At 38.9% G+C, this 21100-nt stretch overlaps 1 protein-coding gene across 1 annotated transcript in view; it reads left to right on the forward strand.

Annotated features, from left to right (window-relative positions):
* Positions 1 to 21100, forward strand: part of DNAH7 (dynein axonemal heavy chain 7) — a 106711-nt gene that overhangs the window by 81361 nt on the left and 4250 nt on the right. Inside the window, exons 56-61 of the mRNA XM_053472239.1 lie at positions 3974 to 4174; positions 6302 to 6463; positions 7036 to 7221; positions 8406 to 8543; positions 14354 to 14584; positions 16876 to 17028. Coding sequence (XP_053328214.1) covers positions 3974 to 4174; positions 6302 to 6463; positions 7036 to 7221; positions 8406 to 8543; positions 14354 to 14584; positions 16876 to 17028 — 1071 coding nt within the window. The remainder of the gene's footprint in view (positions 1 to 3973; positions 4175 to 6301; positions 6464 to 7035; positions 7222 to 8405; positions 8544 to 14353; positions 14585 to 16875; positions 17029 to 21100) is intronic.

The raw sequence follows: 21100 nt of genomic DNA on the forward strand, positions 1-21100 counted from the left end.
GAGAGCTGAGTAGTAGGAACGTAGCATACATTTGTAGTGCAGAAAGTCAGCCATGGAATGAGACTTTTGCCAACTACGTTCAGCAGTGCGGAAACAATGTTGTAGATGTCGGGTTACAGTCGTGTGCCAGGGTTGGAAACGTGAGCGTCGTGAAGAGCGAGTAGTAACTGGGGCTCAAGAGCAGATGTGAGAGTGGAGTTACAGAGAGAGGTAGCGTTGTTAGGGCACAACATGTTAGAGATAGGAGAGAGGAGGGGGAGTAAATTGGTTGTGAACTTCTGAAGGTCAATAGAGCTGAAGTCTCTGGTTAGGCGAGGATAGGGTGCAGGAGAGTAAGTAGGAGGCAAGGTTAGGGAACAGGAAAGGAAGTGGTGGTCAGAGAGGGGGGAAGGAGAATTAGAGAAGTTGAGAGAGTACATGCTAGAAAAAATAAGGTCCAAGGTGTGACCATCATCATGAGTAGGAGAGTTAATATGTTGTGTGAGCTCAAGAGTGGAGGTAATAGAAATACATTTTGAAGCCATGGGACTTAATGTGGAGTCAACTGGGATAACAGAGGGAATATCAGAAGAGAGAAACAGGGGAAGTGGTCAAGAAAGATGTTAGCCGGACCAGGGGGACGGTATATAACAGCAATGAGTAAGGATATGGGATTAAATACTCGGATAGCATAGACTTCAAAAGAGGAGAAAGAGAGTGATGGAGCAGAGGGAATAGGTTGAAAAGTACAAGTTGGGAAGAGTAGGAAGCCTACCCCACCATCCTTCCTGTCATCAGATCGAGGAGTGTGAGTGAGGTGGATTACATTTGTACAAACATTGTTACTTTTGTAACAGAATAAAATTGCACAACATAAGATTTCTGCGCACACTAACTACTAAAAATTAGAGGGAACATTGCTGACCAACACATTTTTACTACCTCAAATTTCTTAAGCTGTAAATTAATAGTGATATGTTATTTAACAAATATGAAATATGTAATAAATTATAGATTTCAGATGGTATTGACAATTTTCATAGTATATTTGTTATCCTCAAATATAATATTTATTATCAGAAAAGACTATTCTTCACTGAAAGTCTTAATGATAAAGCCTAAGACATATGGTATACCTGTATATACCTGACCCTGCTCCTGAAGTCTTCGGTGCACTTATTAGTGCTGGATGACATATAACTGGCTTATTCGCAAAACTGGCAAATATATTTCTCCTAATCTATGTTACTGTATACAGTAACATAGGTTAGCATTGAGAAAAAACTTAGTTTTATCTTATTTTTCTCCAATATAATCTTCATCTATAGCTGAAGACCTGACGGCTGCCATTATTGTCTGTTATGTGATGATTTGTTTGGCTGTTCCTGCTCAAACATCACATTGACACAGACCTTCATTAGCTGGCTGGGTTATTGAGACCAAGCCATTTTATAGAAGACCAAAGAAAGTATGATATGCAGTCAGGGTGCTTGTCTAGTAGATTGGGTTAAAACACTGAGCTAGTGCCTAACCAAAAACTATTAAAAAAGAAAACAATACTAAAACATATTTTTATCTGATAGTAGTAAATATTTTTGGTGGGAGTCCCCTATAATGCTGAGAGGTCTTATCATTCTATTTCAGTTGGTCAAGAATTCTGTCTGTTTTCCAAAACTGCTATGATGCTCACGTCCTGACTCTTTGGTTGGGCCTGATGTCACCACAGCTGATGAAGATGAAAATGTAAATGTGTTATAAATGAGCAATTAAATCAAATGACGATTTATGAGCAGGTTAATGTTTGCAACTTCCTGACCATCATAGCTTTTGTTTGGGAACAACTACCTTCTAGGTATAAGAGGGTTAATCCCATCTCATTTCACACATTGTGTCCTTGAAAACATCTCATCGATTGGTTCTGAAATAACTAGTTACGTGTAAGTCAGAATTGATAAAATCTAAGCCACATCCGAAGTGAATGGGATTTTCATATTTAATGCATGTTCCTAGCGAGCCAAGAAATGGAAAAAGTTAAGATATTTATAAAGTAAATTGCATTCATTCTCGACTTGAATTAACACCAAGTAAAGTACTAGTTCTTATCTTCTATTGTTGCAAAAAATGTGTCTGCGAAAGATACTTTTTACTCCAATCTAATTTTACATATATTTTTACTGCTGGGGAGAAAGATGATTTAGAAAAAAGAATTATCTCTTTTCCCATTAGATTCAGGCAGACTTCTGCTCTTACTGGGATCTGTCATACGCAGTTGCCTGAGTTTGTACTTTCTGTCTTGTCCTCTATGACCTTCTTACAGAGCCGAACTTTCCACATTATTCTTTTCTGCTGTAAAACATGTCTTCCAAACTACTCAATGGATAAGGAAGGTACATAGGGAAAGGTTATATTCACTGTGCCTTAAAATAAAAATTGTAAAATGAAAAAATGTATTTTATAGAAATGCATCTACAACGTAATTGTGTGGTGGTTGCTACACTTGCTATATATATGCACAGAGAAGGTACAAACCATAGCTGGGGACACCCAGGCTCCAGCTAACCGGAGTCCTTCCTTTTTGGGAAGTGGGAAGGCGGCCCCGCTGACGTTGTGTGCTTTGGAGGGAAAACGGGAGGGCATGACGCACCACCGCTCCCGTGACCCGAAGTTTTTCCGTAGTGACCCCGAGAAGCACTTTAGAAATGTACATAACTACCAGAATGTATTTATGAATTCATGAATTTAACAGGTTATTCATTGATGACTGAGTTGGCCCACAAATTACCCACTTGATACTTTCCAGAGCAGTTTAAACAGCACACAGTCCTTCTGGGGGGGGGGCAGGAATAGATGTCAAGAGAAATCCCTGCCGGTAAATTCGAATTACACTTTGCATCTGCGTGCTGTTCAACCTGCTAAAAACTTGTGCAAGCTTAGGTAGAAAACACAGCTCATAGCCCAAAGGACACAGACCAGTTCTAGTTGGATCTACTACTGTTGGTTTCAAAGATTTTGTTTTCTTCTACAAGTCCTCTGTAAATGAGATTCCAATAATAAACTTTATGTCTAAAAAATAAGAAACACATAAAACCAATGCAGACCTCAAGCACACAAACACATGGCTTCAAGATCCCAGGTGTCTGCATAGGAGTTTTGCATATATGTCTGTATATATATTAGCAAAACTGAACGATTCAAAAATCCATGTTGTACTATAGTAAAACTACTAAGATTACAAGGGGTAATCAGACTCAAATTCTCAAGGTACACTAGCTTCTCTCTGGTCCTTGTGGGCCTTGTTATTGTTTAATGTATAGAGAAGGAATCTTGCTCCCTTTATGTGCCCCTTAGGATACAATATGGGAAATTATATCATTAAAATAATTGTCTAAAGAGATACTTAAGTGCCGAAGTGCGCATTGGTATACACTTTGGTATCCATTTTGCATGAACTCCATTGCATTTTATTGAAGCAAAATACATATTTTGGTGGTGGAAAATGACTAGCTGCCTCTAGCACAATAGCTCATTTCAGAAGAAGTCTAAAGTATGTGTACCTTGCAGGTATGAGAGAAAGAATGTACAAATGAAATCTTATTTACTAACACCAATTCAAACCTAATGAATATACGTATATAGCAAAATTGTCATTAGCACTGGAGTTTTCCTTTGAGCAGCCCATGGGAGAGCTTGGCAAAGACTTACAGATCTCCTGCCCCCTCCATGGCACGTCGACAAATAGCTTCTGGTGGAAGTGTATAAGCAGGGCTAGTACACGAGGTCTGCCGGACTGTGTATAGCACATAGGTCTTATGACTTACCCAACAACTCTCAGAAGTTTTTTTACAACATTGTGACTTTTTTGTGTTTCTGTCAAGATAACAAATGTTAACAGGCAAAATCATTTGTACAACATGTACCTAGTGTTAAATATTCATGACATGTTGAAATCAAACTGAAGTGTATGTCTTTATTTCACCATTTTGTCATTCTACAGGAGCTGAATCCTGAGACAACACATCCAGATTTCCGCCTCTGGCTTACAAGTTACCCATCGCCAAACTTCCCTGTGTCTGTACTACAGAACGGAGTGAAGATGACTAATGAGGCACCCAAAGGCTTGCGTTCCAATATAATCCGCTCGTACCTGATGGATCCTATCTCTGATCCGGATTTTTTCACTAGCTGCAAAAAGCTTGTAAGTAATGTTCATAAGCTAAAATCCTTTTTTTATTTTATAAAGTACAGAAGGCTGGCTTTTAGAAATAACTCTGTAGAGTGCACTGTTTCCTTTGTTAAAAAAACAGACCACATACTGTGTAGAGATGGAAAAAGTGCAGAATAAAAGATGTTTCTTCTGCATTGCTATTTTTATACACACAAAAAAATAGATTTTATTAAAATACATTTTAATTAGTTTATTACTATATTTTCTATTTAACATTCATAAAGCATACTGCATTCTTCTGATTGCTCAATAATCAATTTACAATATGTATTTATAGTAAATATTTAGTCGGTAGATTTCACTTTCCCATACTTTATTTCTGATTAACAAGTGAAATTAGGCCATTAGCTATTTGCAAACTACCCACTGTGATTTGCCTTTATGTACTTTATTTAGAATGTAAATTAGTTAAATGCAACTAATGCCAATCATGAATTAAAAGAGCTGTCTAAATCAGTTTCCATTCCATTAGTTGGGAAATGGAAGGTACCTACTTTGAGTAGAGCATATCGAGGGATTTATGCATTGTGCTTACCTAAAGTAAATGAGTAGATCAAGAAAAAGGAGTTTTGCGAATTGCTTGAATCTGACATATTGTAAAGCCAAATTCTGCTGTTATTTGTATTGTTTGTATATATATATATATATATTTATATATATATTTTTATATATATATATATATATATATATATATATACTTGGTTAAGCTGTCAATGATTTTGTTATGTGCTATATTGTGCACTGCCTTTTATATAATGTGTATGTTCTGTGTTTGAATAAATTCAATCAAGACAAATTTGGCCATAAAAAACCCAAAAAACAACATTTTCAGTTGCCCAGCTGCTGGACAGTAACATTATTGGTACAAAAGCAACATTCAGTTTGTCAGAAAAAAGTACCACATTTTTGTGCCTTGATGCAATCGTTATTGCTCTTTTTCAGAAACATGTTTAAGCATTTGGGACTTTGTAACAGACATTTTAGTACAAAGTGCCTCAAGACATACATTTGTATACCATCCTTGCTACATAATGCAATTTATATTCACAGTTTTGGAGATGTAGTGCAGGCACTGGATGTGAAAACAATCCTTTTTTATTAAAGGTACACTCGAGTGCCCCATGCAGCGCCACCAACCTATAAAAGTAAAATAACTTTAGGAGAAGAGTTGCGGTGCACCACCCCCAGTGTTCCCTCTAAGCTGTGCGCTTGTGCGCGCGCACATAGCTTTTTAAGAGAGCGCACACGTCCAAAAATTGTGCTCTGTGAAAATTTTTGCACAAGAGAAATTTTCTGCGCACGCCAGCTAAGAAAAATTAGATGGAACATTGACCACCCCCTCCGTTTTTTTTTTTCCATTTTTGGAGCCAGTATTGGCTGCTTCGATCAGCCAATCAGTGTCAGGAAGATGCAAAAGTTTGCATTAAAGAGCATACGATGACTGCTGATAGAAGGACTGCTGTTCATTTGTGCCTAGACTCCATCATCTTTTAGTCAATGAGATATAATGACATTGGTAACTATATTTATAATGAGAAATTCCAGGAAATAGTGCCCACAATATCCCTACTATTAACTTTTTTTCATTAATGCATTAAGATCCTTTTAAATATGGCCTAGAATTAAATATCTGCTGTTGCACTTTTGCTATTATTTTTGTTGTAGTTAAACAGGGTTCCCAACATCACCAAACACAAGATTACATTTACTAAAACATATGTCACGTCATGTGACAACTGAAAGAAATAACACACACAGACAGATCTTCTGTGAATGTTGTTATTTTTAGTGTGTCCTTTCCTATATGACCAATAGCAATTTTACATAAAAAAATAATGGATATAATGGATATGGATTCCATAGGAAATAGCTGAGGGTTATTATGTAAGACAAGTGGGGGAGGTTAAATGTTAATTTCTTCCCAGTTCTGTCTGTTTTCCACCCATGCCCCTACTCATTTGTCCATTTTTGTGCTGCCTCTATCGTAGCACCTCCTATAATGCATTTAATATTCACTGGGGGGGGGCTGTGTAACATTATTTTAATGTATTTTTTTGTTTATCCTTTATACCTTTGATCTTTTGTCTTGTGCAACAGCCGGAGTTCAAGAAGATGTTATTTGGTCTGTGCTTCTTTCATGCTTTGGTTCAAGAACGGCGGAAGTTTGGCCCTCTAGGATGGAATATTCCTTATGAATTCAATGAGACGGATATGAGGATCAGCGTGCAACAGCTTCACATGTTTTTGAATCAATACGATGTAAGAACTTATGTTTCCCCATTGAGTTACTCTTATATGGCAGCTGTCTGCTGTTGGGAGAGATAGGAGAAATGCTGCCTGTAGGGAAGGTTAAAGTAGGGCCCACTACTAAATTCTTGCCAAGGACCCCATGAATGTAAATCCTGAAGAAGGGTGGATGGAGTATGTCAAATGGTTACAGCTCTTCCGTTATTTATGGAGCTCCTTTTTAAATGCAAGTTTATTGAATGGATCCATTTAATAAAGCAGAAATAATTATATAGCTATTCCTATCATCTGTTTGATATCCCTGTCAACTCCCTTCTATTGTCCCTAAAATTTTAACCAATTAATAACAATCAGTAACTTAACAAAAAAGAGTTAACAATGTATAGGATAAATCAGGCCGATCCTGCCAAGAATGTAAGAATGCTGATCTCAGTTTGTTACATATTAGTAATTACATAGGTATACTAAGTGTACACAGCTGAAGAAAAATGTAACATATCATGTCTTGTAAATGTGTTGCTACATATTACAAGATAGAACATGTTATTACTGAGAAATTACTGTTTTTTTTTTTCTTGTTTTAGGACGTACCATATGATGCCGTTCGATATATGACTGGAGAGTGTAACTACGGTGGAAGAGTAACTGATGACTGGGATCGGCGGACGCTGCGTAGCATTCTGAATAAATTCTACTGCGCAGATATCATTACAAATGCAGACTACAAATTTGACTCTAGTGGCATTTATTATGCACCATCTGATGGAGACGTAAGTAGATTTCAGACATCCTTAAAAGTGCTCAAAAAATTATAAAAAAAAATATACAAATCTTTAATAAATACATAAAACATATATAAAAAAACATAAAATACACAAAATACAAAAAAAAATAAGAGATGAATATACTATATCTCAACAAAGGCACACTAATGACTTCCCATCTCTACCGCCAAAAAAAAGGTAGAACCCACACAGAACGCGTTTCGTTTAACACCTCTTCAGCTGTAGCGGTTGCATGAATATTTATACGCAGGCCTAGAAAAGGCTAAATGTTAGTCCACAGTAAGAAATTCTGACATTTTCTGGTGGGTTTTTGTACTTGTCACTGATGTTTGAGTTAGTAGAAAGTTCTGGACCTACAGCTGGCACATTGCTGTTATAGTCAAAAACGTACAACCAGTGATAAATTGAATACTCATTAAAAGGGAAGTTTTGCTCTTTTATCGGTCATTTTGTAATGAACCCTGACCCTGAAATGCTATACATATGGAAATATAATATTTCATTATCATAGGCGACATCTACCTTTACAAAACTACAGAGACCTTGTTTCCTAATTAATATATATATATATATATATATATAAATCAAGATATCATAAAATATTTCCCCTTTACCTGAAAACATAAGATATTTTAACGTTTGTCACTCTTATGTATCATGGATTATATTATTATAACCTTTACATGAGTTAGTATACTACTTTGAGTCCTGTTGATTTTTTAGGTCATTTTAATTGTCCTTTTCTTAATAATACAGTTTAGTTGACCTGTTAGTTTGTATATTTGGTACACATCTATTTAATCCCTTATGCCTGGAAAGCTCTCTTCCAAATCCTGAAAATATTTTATATCTGGACAGAACACAAACACGGGAATCAATCATTGAGATTTGAAGTATGAAAACAAAATGGGTGGCTTGGGAAGTCCATGTACACATTTTTGTTGTAAATTGATTTAGGTGATTAAACTATTTCTCAGTGGTTAGTAAAATGAATAATAACATAAAGTCAGGCGTTTAAACTTCCACACGGCACCTGGTATTAGCTGGTAAATCGGAACTAAACTCTTACAGAGATCATCTGCTGTTAGGTGGCGAGGACAGTCAGTGCCCTTTTAATGCCTAAGTGCTCACACACTGACCTTTAAACATTCTGCTCTGTATTCTCCTAGTACGACCATTACATCGAGTATACAAAGAGCCTTCCACTGAACCCTTCCCCTGAGATTTTTGGTATGAATGCTAATGCGGACATCACTAAGGATCAGTCAGAAACTCAGCAACTGTTTGACAATATCCTTCTGACTCAGGTATGAGACGTCACCGTGGCCTTATGTTATGTGTTTACGATAAGAATTCTATATGCCATAAAAAACAAATAAATACCACCATTTGGAAGGAAGATCTGTGTGCACAAATATAAAGATGGTACAAAATAAGTGTGTTTATGCTTACTTGTAATATGGTAACATGTTTTTTTTTTGCTATTGGGTAAAGATTTTTATTTTTATGGCTTCAGATTAAAATACTTTTTAAATTATATTTTTGAAAGTGTTTGAAATAAGAGGCAAAAAATAAATCCAGAATTGCAGCATATATTATATGGAGTGCTTATTGTATCAAAGCATTTATATCTGTGTATCGCTACAAAATATTACATTCTAAATACCAAGGACGATTTGATCCTAACCTCCACAATTGCTACTAAGGTAATTTAGGTCAGCTGTAATTCTCTATTATTTGTAAATTGCAGCCGTCCACAGTGGGGACACCAAAGAAATTTGTCAACGCTTTTGAATTCTTGTCTTGATAATATTACTCTGTTACTTCTCCCATAGGCTTGGGGTTTGACACTCCATTGCTAGGCATATGGGGCAACAACTTTCAGTGGACACTGATTATTTAGTCGGAATCTATGCAGTAGTCAACTGGTGATTTGAGTGAAAGTTTATGTTTTACTATTTCACACGTAGTGCAAGCCTCTTATGTCACCTAACATTTCTTTTCAACCAGTCTCACGTTTTAAGTTAAGTTGATAGATCGAATCTACTGTATTCTGTTGAAGGGAATCGTAAAATAATTTTGAACGGTTCATGATATCTAGATGAGGATTATGTATAAAATGCCAAGCTTAGACAGATACAAGTATATTAAATAAGTAGAGCTCAGCTAGAATCTATAATCCACATGCAGATATCAAAAACCCTTTAAAACAGTCCATGTTACTAAAATATTGCTTTAAAAAGCAGTGGCAGATAAACAAAGAATTAAAAAAAACCCAAAATATAAATAAACAGATTCATATGAAATCAAAGTCAAATTCTGGTTTGTTTCCTGGTGTATTCAGGCAGTCACCGACAGATAGAGTTCAAATCATGGTCACGGTACAGAAATTATACAGCTGATGGTTACCTTTTATATGTGATGAATCGGCACAATACAACAAAACTACCCAAGACCGTATAATTTACATCAATATCGTATGTTATGTTTGCGGTTGAGATTGCTAGTATTTACATACACAAATGAGGCAATGCTAACTGTACTTAAATAATAATCACATGCTTTTCATTTTTTTGCAGACTGATAGCAGTGTAAGTACAAATAAATGTTTTCTCTCTTTAATACTCTTTAACTTACTGGCACTTCGCCTTTTATACTGTTACCTATTGGGATATGGTATTTCATGTTACTAATTGAACCTCATTCATTAACTATATTTCATCAGAACTTTTATTATATTCAATATATATATATATATATATATATATATATATATATATTGGATACAGAAAACATTCTTACATATATGCACCTAAGTACGGATACGTAATCATAATATGTAGTGTGTATTGTGTAAAAGCTGAGAATACCTAATTGTGTCTAAAAACAGAAAACATAATTTCTGCTTAAGCATAGATGATTTCCAAAGTTCGAGCTTACACAAACAAGCATTTACTTTGAAAACTGTGTTATAATGACTTCTGTGCAATAAGAAACGTATGACCTTTTGGATATTTACAAGTGGCGACTGCAAAAGATTTTTATTTAACCTGTATTTTTTTATTCTGAATTATTCAGCCACAGCCATCCAGGGAATACAAGCATGCGGCAAGCTTCCCCCTCATTAGCAGATAAAAATTAAAATACAATTTCTTTAGTGGCATATTTATGATTTTCAACTGCTTGAAAAGCTACATTTAATTTGGCATGTTTATTTTTACAACTAAATGTGCAATGCTAATGATTTAAAATCTAACCTAAATCATGAATATTATTGTCCATAATCCGCAAACCCTAAACATATTCCTATGAACATAATATATAAGCATAGCTCCCATTTTATTAACATAATTAGAAGAAAAAAATATATTTTTACCAATTTACTATTTGTACCATTCACAAAGTACTGATCATATAGAGATCAACTGAGACATTGGCACAAATCTCAGCGCCATTTTTTATGTTTTTATTTATTTATTTATTTTTTTTTTTTGCATTTGCTACAAGCAGTCATTATTGTAATGCAGAATAAGATAAAATCACTAATTTCTTAAGTCCATCTGGTCCATGTTCCAGTAGATGTATCATTATTTGTTGAGGAATTACGATTGTGTTTTTATAACCATAGAATAACAATGACATTTTATGACAGCACCTAATTATTCCACTTTAGGAGGAATAATCATACTTTGGAACCCAACATTTTCGCTCATATGCCTCTGGAAACTGATTCTGTATCAATAGAGGGACAGTGAAAATTAATAACAACATTAATGTTGACTATATACAATTTAAAAGTAGTTTTAACACATGTTAAGACATACTAGTACAGAAGGAGAAGAGGGCCCTGCTCTTGCAAGTTTACAATCTAATAGGCGGTTTAGTCGAGACGAAACGGAAGTAAAGGAGTTTCATTTTTTCACCAAGTGGTGTAAATGTTCATGACAGTCATGGACCAATTGCATTATGGTAAGTGTGAGTGTTTCATTTTTGGATGGACTGGCATATGTAAAAGTGGGTCCACGTTGTGCATATGTAAGAATGTTTTCCATCTGCTATGAAATATATTGTTTTTGAATTCAGCTTTATGTCTCCCTTTATTCTCATGTTACACACAAAGACCAAGTAGAAAAATATCCAGCATCCTGTTCTAATATATGCATGTATTTGGTTAAAAAATATATTTACTAGATATAACTGTGCAATGACCACAGCAGAATCTGCGTCAGATTATTGTCTGCAGCAACATATTAACCCCTTAAGGACAATGGGCGGTCCCTAAACCCATTGAAAACAATGCATTTTGAGCCCGTACATGTACGGGCTTTGTCATTAAGGGGTTAAACAGAAGTGCATTGCTAACTAATTAAAGGGAAAACTAATAATGATTCCCTTGCTTGATTTAAACTTTATAAGGCAACAGTGTTCCACTATTAACACAATAAAATAAAAGTGGCACACACTTAGCAGCTGCTATGCAGCCGTAAAGATGTGCAGAAGACGGAATCTGCTCATTTCATTGTGCACTTATATCTTGAAATATGGTAGCATATAAAACAAGTGGTGTATTAACAATAACTTAATAAGAGAAAGCAGGATCTTTTCTGTCTGCAAAAATATAGTGGCTCATAATATTTATCTTACTATGGTGAATGGTCTTCTAGCTAGATGTATATATTCATGTGAATTGGGTTTTTGTGTTATTAGCTAATGCCTTTTTCTTATATAATGGTTATCTAGACTCTAGCTCTTAAGTTAAGCTATATCTGATTTTTTTTTTATCCCATTACATGTTCATGTTATTTCTATAGCACCTTTAGATCAATGCAGCCCTGTGATGCCTGGTCATTATCGGTGGCATTATATACACACCTATAAAGCTGCCAGGTCTGACCTGGAGTCTCTGGGTGAAGCCTTGCTTCCCTGGTCTTCGGGTCCAGAGCCGGCCTTAGGTGTTCTGGCGCCCTGTGCGGACTACTCCTGTGGCGCCCCCCCCCAATCCCAAAAAAAGAAAGGAATAAAAACTTGTAACAAAACTTGTAACAAAACCCCAATCACTATATACTACGCCAAACATTGATGTGGTGTAGGCCTACCACTTCATTGTCTGGCTTAGTAGTAGGGATGCACCGAAACGAATTCTGGACTGAAACCGAAAGTGCAGCATTTACCTGGCCAAAACCGAATATGACCCCCTCACACACCATAAAAAAATCACAAACACAGTAACACGCCAAAATAGGACAAAACAATTAAATAACAATATTTATATATATATATATATATATATAATTAACAGCAATCACATTCCTATCATGCCCAGGCATACCCAGATTCCAGGAGGTACTCGCAGACTTGGCATGATAGGAGTATGATTGCCATTCTCACTCCCTTCTCACTCCCTTCTCCCTATCTACCCCCTTTCCCCTGTCTCACTCCCTTCTCCCTATCTACCCCCTCCTAACTATCTACCCTTTCCCTCTTTGAAGTTCACTTAACTTTCAGGAGTCCTGCGGTGGGGGTGCAAGGCTCTGCCACTGTATGGAACAGTATAGAATGATGGGAGTTATGATGTACTTTTAGAGGATAATTAGATCATGAAAAAGACATTGGAAATGGTACAGCATAACACCCATCACTCTCACACACTTACCAATCCACACATATACTAATCCACACGTATACCAATCCACACGCATACCAATCCACACACATACCAATCCACACACATACCAATCCACACGCATACCAATCCACACGTATACCAATCCACACGTATACCAATCCACACATATACACTAATCCACACATATATACCAATCCACACATATATACCAATCCACTCATATACTAATCCACACACACATACCAATCCACACGTATAGCAATCCACACGTATACCAATCCACACATATACACTAATCCACACATATATACCAATCCACATTTACCAATCCACACATATACACTAATCCACACATATATACCAATCCACACACATACCAATCGACACACACATACACCAATCCACACACACACATACACCAATCCACACATACACTAATCCACACATACACTACTCCACACATACACCAATCCACTCTCACTGAATGCTTTCCTACCTTTCCTCTTTTCTCCTTACAGCTCCTTTTCCTTCTCTTCGCTCCTCTTCTTCAGTTCTTCTGTCTTCTTCCGGGTCAGAGGGCACGGACAGCGGTGGGTGCGGCTTCAGTGTTGTGCGCCGGGATCTGACAACAAACCCCGGCGCACAGCAGCTGTTGCCGCGCGAATCACAAGGGAGCGGTATCGGAGGTCTTTAACAGACCTCCGGCTCCCTTGAGTGATTTTAAGCCGGGTTCAAGGGAGATCCTTGAACCGGCTTAAAATCACTCAAGGGAGCCGGAGGTCTGTTAAAGACCTCCGATACCGCTCCCTTGAGAGCCTGCTCCTCCAGCGGCGGACATTACTGTCCGTCTCTGGAGGGGTGCCGGGTGCCCCCCTGATGAGCGGCACCCGGTGCGGACCCCCCCCACTAGGTACGCTGCTGGCGGCAGCGGTACACTACGGTGGCGTCGGACCCCGCGACGGCCCCCGCAGCGGCGGCGCCCCCTGGAGTGTGGCGCCCTGTGCGGTCGCACAGGTCGCACACCCCAAAGGCCGGCCCTGTTCGGGTCAGTTTCTTCTTTTGCTATGCAGGGGAGTAGTGGGATCACACTCACCCTCACGCTCACCCTCTATCTACATTCTGCCTACTCACCGGCCTGTTCACTGCTCAGTTTTTGCCCATTAAAAGCTTCCTGGGGCAAGCCCCCCCCCTCATGAAACAGATCCCCGAGAAGAGGAAAAGCTCCAGGTAGCCTAAACTGGGAAGTTCCTTTGTATAATTATATAAATTGCACTGAAAAGGCTTCCATCTGTTAGACATTCAGAATTCTAAATCCAGACGTTGTGTCACTGACAACTACGAGATACATAGGATTTCAATGGTATTCTCAAATCTTTCCTGGTCTAAAGTTGCATGGTTATGAGTGCGTTAGAAATTGCTTAATGTTAACGTGAAATATTTTTATTCTATATAGTTTTTTTTGTACCTATTAATCTTGTCGCTTATGTGTAGTCACGGTCTTCGGGTGGTGGAGGAAAAACTTCAGATGAAACCGTTTATGAGGTGTCTGCAGATATTCTAAGCAAACTTCCTATGAATTTCGACATTGAAGCTGCAATGAGAAAATACCCAACTACATACACACAAAGCATGAACACTGTCCTTGTTCAGGAAATGGGACGATTTAATAAATTGCTGTCTACCATAAGAGATTCGTGTGTCAATATACAGAAGGCGATTAAGGTATGTAAGAGCCGCAAATAATTTTACATGTCAGAGTCTACACCCTACAACCTAGTGTATTTTTATCTTTCTAAATGTCTTATTCTCAGCAGGGCTAGAGTTTTTAACATATTCCTGGTGAATGGGACATAGTCTCCCTCTGATAGCTGGGGCCGAAAATGTGTGCCTCTGAGCTGTTAGATTAAATATAATGGTGTTCCAAGCGAGCACTGTTACAATTAAAGGGGATTTAAATGCTAGAAAAGAAATTTGGGCATCAGGGAGTTGTGGGGTTTGTAGAGATCAGGTCTGCTGCCACAATACCTCTCTGCATCCCAAATGCAAAAATAAAGTTACCTCAGATTTCGGAAGAGCTTGATAAAATGGCTGGCTGAAAAGTGTCACAATGGTCCTAGTGAAATGACCCGGATTCACTTCTTTTCAGTAATATATCGTTTTATGGTGTGGTTTTAAGGTCTGTAGCCACTACTGAAGTGAACTGAACTGAATTTGGAGGGAAAAAACCTGGGGTTACAAAAAAAATTGATGAGCGCCTTGTAATATTTGCTCTTTAAACTGCTGCAATAGATGAAAATCTGTAGCATATAGAGTTGTTTCCAAATCATTACAAGTTAATGAATATATTTTGATCTCCCCCCATAGGCATTAGCCTGTGTAAAATGTATTTTATTAAAATGTTTTCCCCCATTTTGTGTATTTATACAAAATATCATCATCCATGTATGATGTATGAGTACACTAATTGAGAAAATACAGAATAATTGATCTGTTTCTGAAGGGGTTAATTTACCAGTGCAATTCAGTTCAAACAATATATTAACTATTGTCCATCACTTACTATACACGATCAAAATGTTTTAAGATTATACTATTTTTACGTAGAAGCCCAAAAATAAACTTGCATTTCTGCTTGTTCTGAAAGCAAATGACTATCTTTGATGTTTAAAAGCCCCATGGTTAGCCAGGCAATAATAGTAAAATATAAGTGTGGCATATATTAAAGCATACACTTCTAGTTTTACAGTGTGCTTTAAATACCATTTTCTTTGCTCATAAATGTCTCCAAGGCATATCTTAAATTGCAGAGTTTTTAGTGTCTGAAGACACCCAGTTTAGAGTTTTTACATTTTACATTTGTTCTACATTACTAGAGCTGTCCTAGCCGTAGCTTTTCAGTATTTAACTACGACTCCCATAAAGCTCATACAGGCTACCCCATTGGGTGCCCAATTTCTCTAAATAGGCTGCTTAGGTTAAAATATATTTGATGTAATGTATCCTGGCCTAGATCCAGGGGGCCCTCTTGGGCGATTAAGCCCCCTAGTGTGACGCCACACAAAGAAGATCTATGATCAGCACATCCTCCGTAGACTTTAATGAATGCACTGCATGCCTTTAAAACATGGCGCGCCAGGATAAGATATCCTATCCCGGCGCTCTGTTTCATAAGGGCTTGGGACATTAAACCACGGACATTAGGGCAAACTGGAAGCACGTTAAGAATTCTTAACCCCGGCAGAGCATATACTTAAAGAACTCAAAGTAGACTATGATTGTTGTAATGTGGAAGTCTTGAGGGGTCATTTATTATGGCATGAGTTTGAGTGAATTGAAACATCTCATCCTACCAACTATGAACTTTCAACTCCTGCTGGAAGGGCCAAGTTGGCCCTGCTGTATGTATAGTTAAATCAGTGAGATATTACTAAACTTTAGATAGGGTCAACACATTCCTTCTTTGATGAGAAATTCTCTGGGGTTGACCCTTTGCAATGCCTCAACCTCAGTCCTCAACTCCTAGCCTTTTAGTGAATCAAGTGACCTTTACAAAGAAAAAATATTTAGGGCAATAGCAACAACCATGTTACCAGCAAGACCTGGCTTGGAAAGCAAACCCACTATGATGTGCCACTTATAGTACGGTATTTGAAAGATCTACTTGCCATGTACATCCCATTACGTTCTTTGCATACAACCCATGACCAATAGGGCAGTTTTCTAAATGCAAGTCCATCCCATGTTGCCAAGATTATTATGAAATTACATATTTCCATTGCCAGGCTCTTCTAATACTAATAATAACAAATCATTCCCTAATGAAAACCACTGCTAATCTGTTGTTCAAAGTCTCTCAAAGTACAGACCAATGCTGTACTCTCCAGTTATAGAGTGCTTGACATTGGTCACCTCTTACACTATATCCTTATACTATTTATTATGCATAATAGTCTAACGTGGAGGAACTGTGAATGTGAATAAACAGTCTTGATGTGCATTTTTCCAAATTATAGGGGTTGGTAGTTATGTCATCTGAACTGGAAGAGGTAGTGATCAGCATTCTGAAAGGCAAGATTCCAGGAATGTGGATGAAGAAATCCTACCCAAGTCTTAAACCGCTTGGCAGTTACGTTAATGACTTTCTCGCCAGGCTGACATTTTTACAGGTAAGGAGAACACAGTGAAATAGTTTAATTTCTCTTTGACAAGAATGATGTGGAGTTTTACATAAACTTCAGTGAAACAGCAAGCAGCTATTTCATGGTATTAGGTGCTTGATGGCATGAAGATTTCTAATTGCAGTTTCATCAGACATAATACATCTTAATGGTCCAATTAAACCAAACACATTCATATCAGTTGTATTGCAAAACAGACCTCCATTATCAATTTGTTTCGCATTACTTTTCCTTCTGCATAAATAATCAATCCCTTCCAGCCCTGCAGAAAATTACTATAAAACTATTATCTTGGCGTGACTGCCCATAGCTTACAGTTAAAAGACTTCACAGTTGTGCAGATATTCTATATATTTGTACATGGACATCATTGATCTATGAACATCACTTACAAAAATGGTTGCTTTACTGTATTAGTACTTCTTATTGTGTTTTCCCCTATATAATGGTCTAATGTTGGAATCGCACAGGGCAAGAATGCTAGCAACAGGATAAGTAATTTAAAGGAGAGACATCCGTGGCCAATTAACCAACCAAATTATAACTGATTCGTAATTATTGGTGTATTAATTCAGGCATTATTTGCATATCAATTGATAATAATAGATTTATTTATTGATTGAATGTATGAGTAATTTGCATATGGATTCACATGGACTGTATCACATGGCTAAAGATTATTAATTAAAACAATCTATACATTTCTGGGATATTAAATCATATCCCAACTATCAGCAGCTGGAATGAGCAAGTCTGATTGACTTACATATGCCAGCATGAGCACATTTATCCTATATCAGTTGAATTCTTTAAATATTCCAAGACTGATATTACATAATGCATATTAGCGGACAGCTAACGGTTTAGTGAATAAGTGCCACAAGTGTCCATAAAACTAATCAATAAATTGCGTACTGTACAAAAAGGGAATGAGATGTTTAACTTTATGTAATGAATTTAAAGGGCAATGTAAGTTCACTGATACATCTGCTGCATACAGCAGTTTGTTTACTGAAGCATGTGGGAATCAGATCGACTTTACTGTTTGTCAAAAGCCTACCATGATAACAGCTGATTCAGATACATAAGACAGATGGCCACTTGTGTTACTCACATTAATTTAAAAAGTGCTGCTCAACCGGCAACAAATATTACTTACATTTATAAAGTTTGTGATGGATGTTTCGTTTTTTATTTATATATTGTAACGGGTTCACCAAGAGAGCTGTAGTAACCCCCAGATATCACCCAGTATCCTCCTGTTGTCCCCGGAATCACTTCCAGCACCAGCCAGCATGCGCACCTTGGAACCCTGTTATGTGTACCCAATAAGTAGACACAACTACCTTGAACTGACTACAGCAGGAATGAACAGTTTATTGTAGTAAAACATAGACTCATATAGCCACAGAACTTCATTAACATAAATTAACAGATACATGTATTCAACCCAACCTTTAATCCCCAGTCAGCAATCCTATTGATGGGATTAATTAAACAATGCCTTTTTGGCAGCCAGGCTGGAGCCATCTCTGACTACCTTGGGGCCTTGTATGACAGGTCATTCTGTCACATATCTCCCCTTTTAAAAAGAAGACTGAACTGGGGCCAGACCCCAACCGGGTCTGCATCCAGTTCAGTCGGAGAGCACAGCTCCATCACTCCTAGAGTTGTGGATGCAGGGGGCTGGCAAGAGGCACCTGTCCGACTAACCAGTACTGGGGTGCACTTAGAGACTGGGGAGTTCGGGTCCCAGACGTAGACAACAGTCCCACTCGCCAGGGCAGGGAGACAGGGTCCATAATCTGTAGGTAGCAGGCTTGCTCTCAGTCCTCTCCAGGGGCCCCAGTGATGGACAGTTCCATCACATATCTCCTTTTTCTGGGGGAGACTGATGTCTCATAAGACCCCACACTGTTTGACTCTGAAGTCAGTCTGTATATCTGGACCACCACTGCCAGCCACAAATTGGTACTCCCCAAAACAATTTAACAAAAGAGCAGTACTCACCCGCCTGCCCTCTGCCTCTCCCGAAAAATATAACTGCTGCTGGAGAGAATTGACAATTGCACCCCCTCTCTTGACTCTTCTCAGCCGCTGGGGAGATGACAGGGTGGCGGGGTCCTGTTCAATCCAGGGTTAGGGATCCGAGCCAGCTGCCCAGCAATTCTGGGGACCACAGGTGGCAACCACAGTCTCATCCACCTGTATGGCATACATGTCCCCCAGTGCTGGTTTTGTACCATCCTCTGGGTGGAGGGACGTCTGATGAGGGAGGGCAGAGGCCAGCTGCACTCTGACCAGGAGAAAGCTCTTCTGTAGGGTTTGCGGGCACCTCCAGTGCTGGTAGAGAGGTGCTGTTCTGCCTCTCTCCTGTTGCCAGTATTTCGGCTGGGATGGTCTGAGCAGGCACTGCGGGAGCGTCATGGTCAGACTCGGGAACAAGGGAGAGGGGTGGGCAGAGAACAGCAGCAATCTGCCCTGTTGCCAGCGCTTCTGCTGGGGAGTGTGGATCTGGGTCAACTGCCCAGCATTCTGGGGACCCAGGTCTGGAGACCGCAGTCCCATCAACTACCACAGTCTCTGGGGCTTCCTGACTGGACCCTACAAGGTTGCTGTGGTCAGGCTCAGGAAACAGGGAAAGGAGCAGGCAGATGCCAGCGGCACTCTGCCTCGATGGCAGCTCTTCTGCTGGGTGGGTGCTTGTGGAGACCGCAGTGCCATCTACTACACCCAGAAAACATTCTTCCTTTCTCTGGGAAAGGAAGTCAATTGCAAGCCCTCCTGGACCAACATCCTCAGATGTAAAATCAATTAAATCCACAATCTCTGGATCCGGTTGTGGTGTACAGTCACATAGTTCCGCTATCGGATCTGGGATAGCTGTCCAGTAACCCTGTGACTCAGGGGCAGAGACCGCAATCCCATCCACCCCTCCTGGGTCAACATCCTCAGGTGACCACTCAGTAAAATCCATGAAATCCATGGTCACTGGGGCATACTGTTGCACATGGTCAAACAACTCTTGATATGCCTGTTCCAGTTCCCATTCTTGTGTGACCAAATAATCCAGATCAGCCCACAGCTCAGGCACGTATGGGATATCCTCCGCCCTTCGATCCTGGACGTCTTCTTCCCGACACTCCGATGCACTACCGAAGTCGGGATCCTTTTCTATAATTTCCAATAATAATCCTGGGCCGCCGAAGCCATAGCCCTCTGTGGGACCTTTATCCTCCAGCCCCAGGCACAGCTGTGCTGCGTACCACTGCAGAGCCCGATATCCATCGTCCAACCTCAGCTCTGTCTGGACCAGCACCTCCAGCACAGCCACCCATTCCTCTTTGTGCTGTTTCCCCAAGAATGGCATCCGCAACTTCCGCTGGAGCCAAAACCTTTCCTCAAAGGTTGGGAGGCTTTTCCCCTTGTACTTAATTTCCAAGTGGAGAACCTCCAGAGCTTCAGGCGGGTACAATTCCTCGGAATCAGCTCTGCGTAGCTGACTTCCATTCTCTTTCCTGGAGATAGATCCTGGTGCCAAGGAAGTGTCCCTCAGACTAGGAGGGACCAAGAGAGCTGTAGTAACCCCCAGATATCACCCAGTATCCTCCTGTTGTCCCCGGAATCACTTCCAGCACCAGCCGGCATGCACACCTTGGAACCCTGCTATGTGTACCCAATAAGTAGACACAACTACCTTGAACTGAGTACAGCAGGAATGAACAGTTTATTGTAGTAAAACATAGACTCATATAGCCACAGAATTCATTAACATAAATTAACAGATACATGTTTTCAACCCAACCTTTAATCCCCAGTCAGCAATCCTATTGATGGGATTAATTAAACAATGGAGTTCCTGCCTGTTTGGCAGCCAGGCTGGAGCCATCTCTGACTACCTTGGGGCCTTGTATGACAGGTCATTATGTCACATATTTAATTTACCATTTTTTTTTAACAAGAATGTTTTAATAATCCGCTCTCTAAACTTGCAAACCTGGAAACAGCTTTCATATAATTTCATAATTTAATGCGGGGTGGAAGAAATATGTTGTGTTTT

Source organism: Spea bombifrons, chromosome 7 (genome assembly GCF_027358695.1).
Source record: "Spea bombifrons isolate aSpeBom1 chromosome 7, aSpeBom1.2.pri, whole genome shotgun sequence".
Classification (NCBI taxonomy): Eukaryota; Metazoa; Chordata; class Amphibia; order Anura; family Pelobatidae; genus Spea; species Spea bombifrons.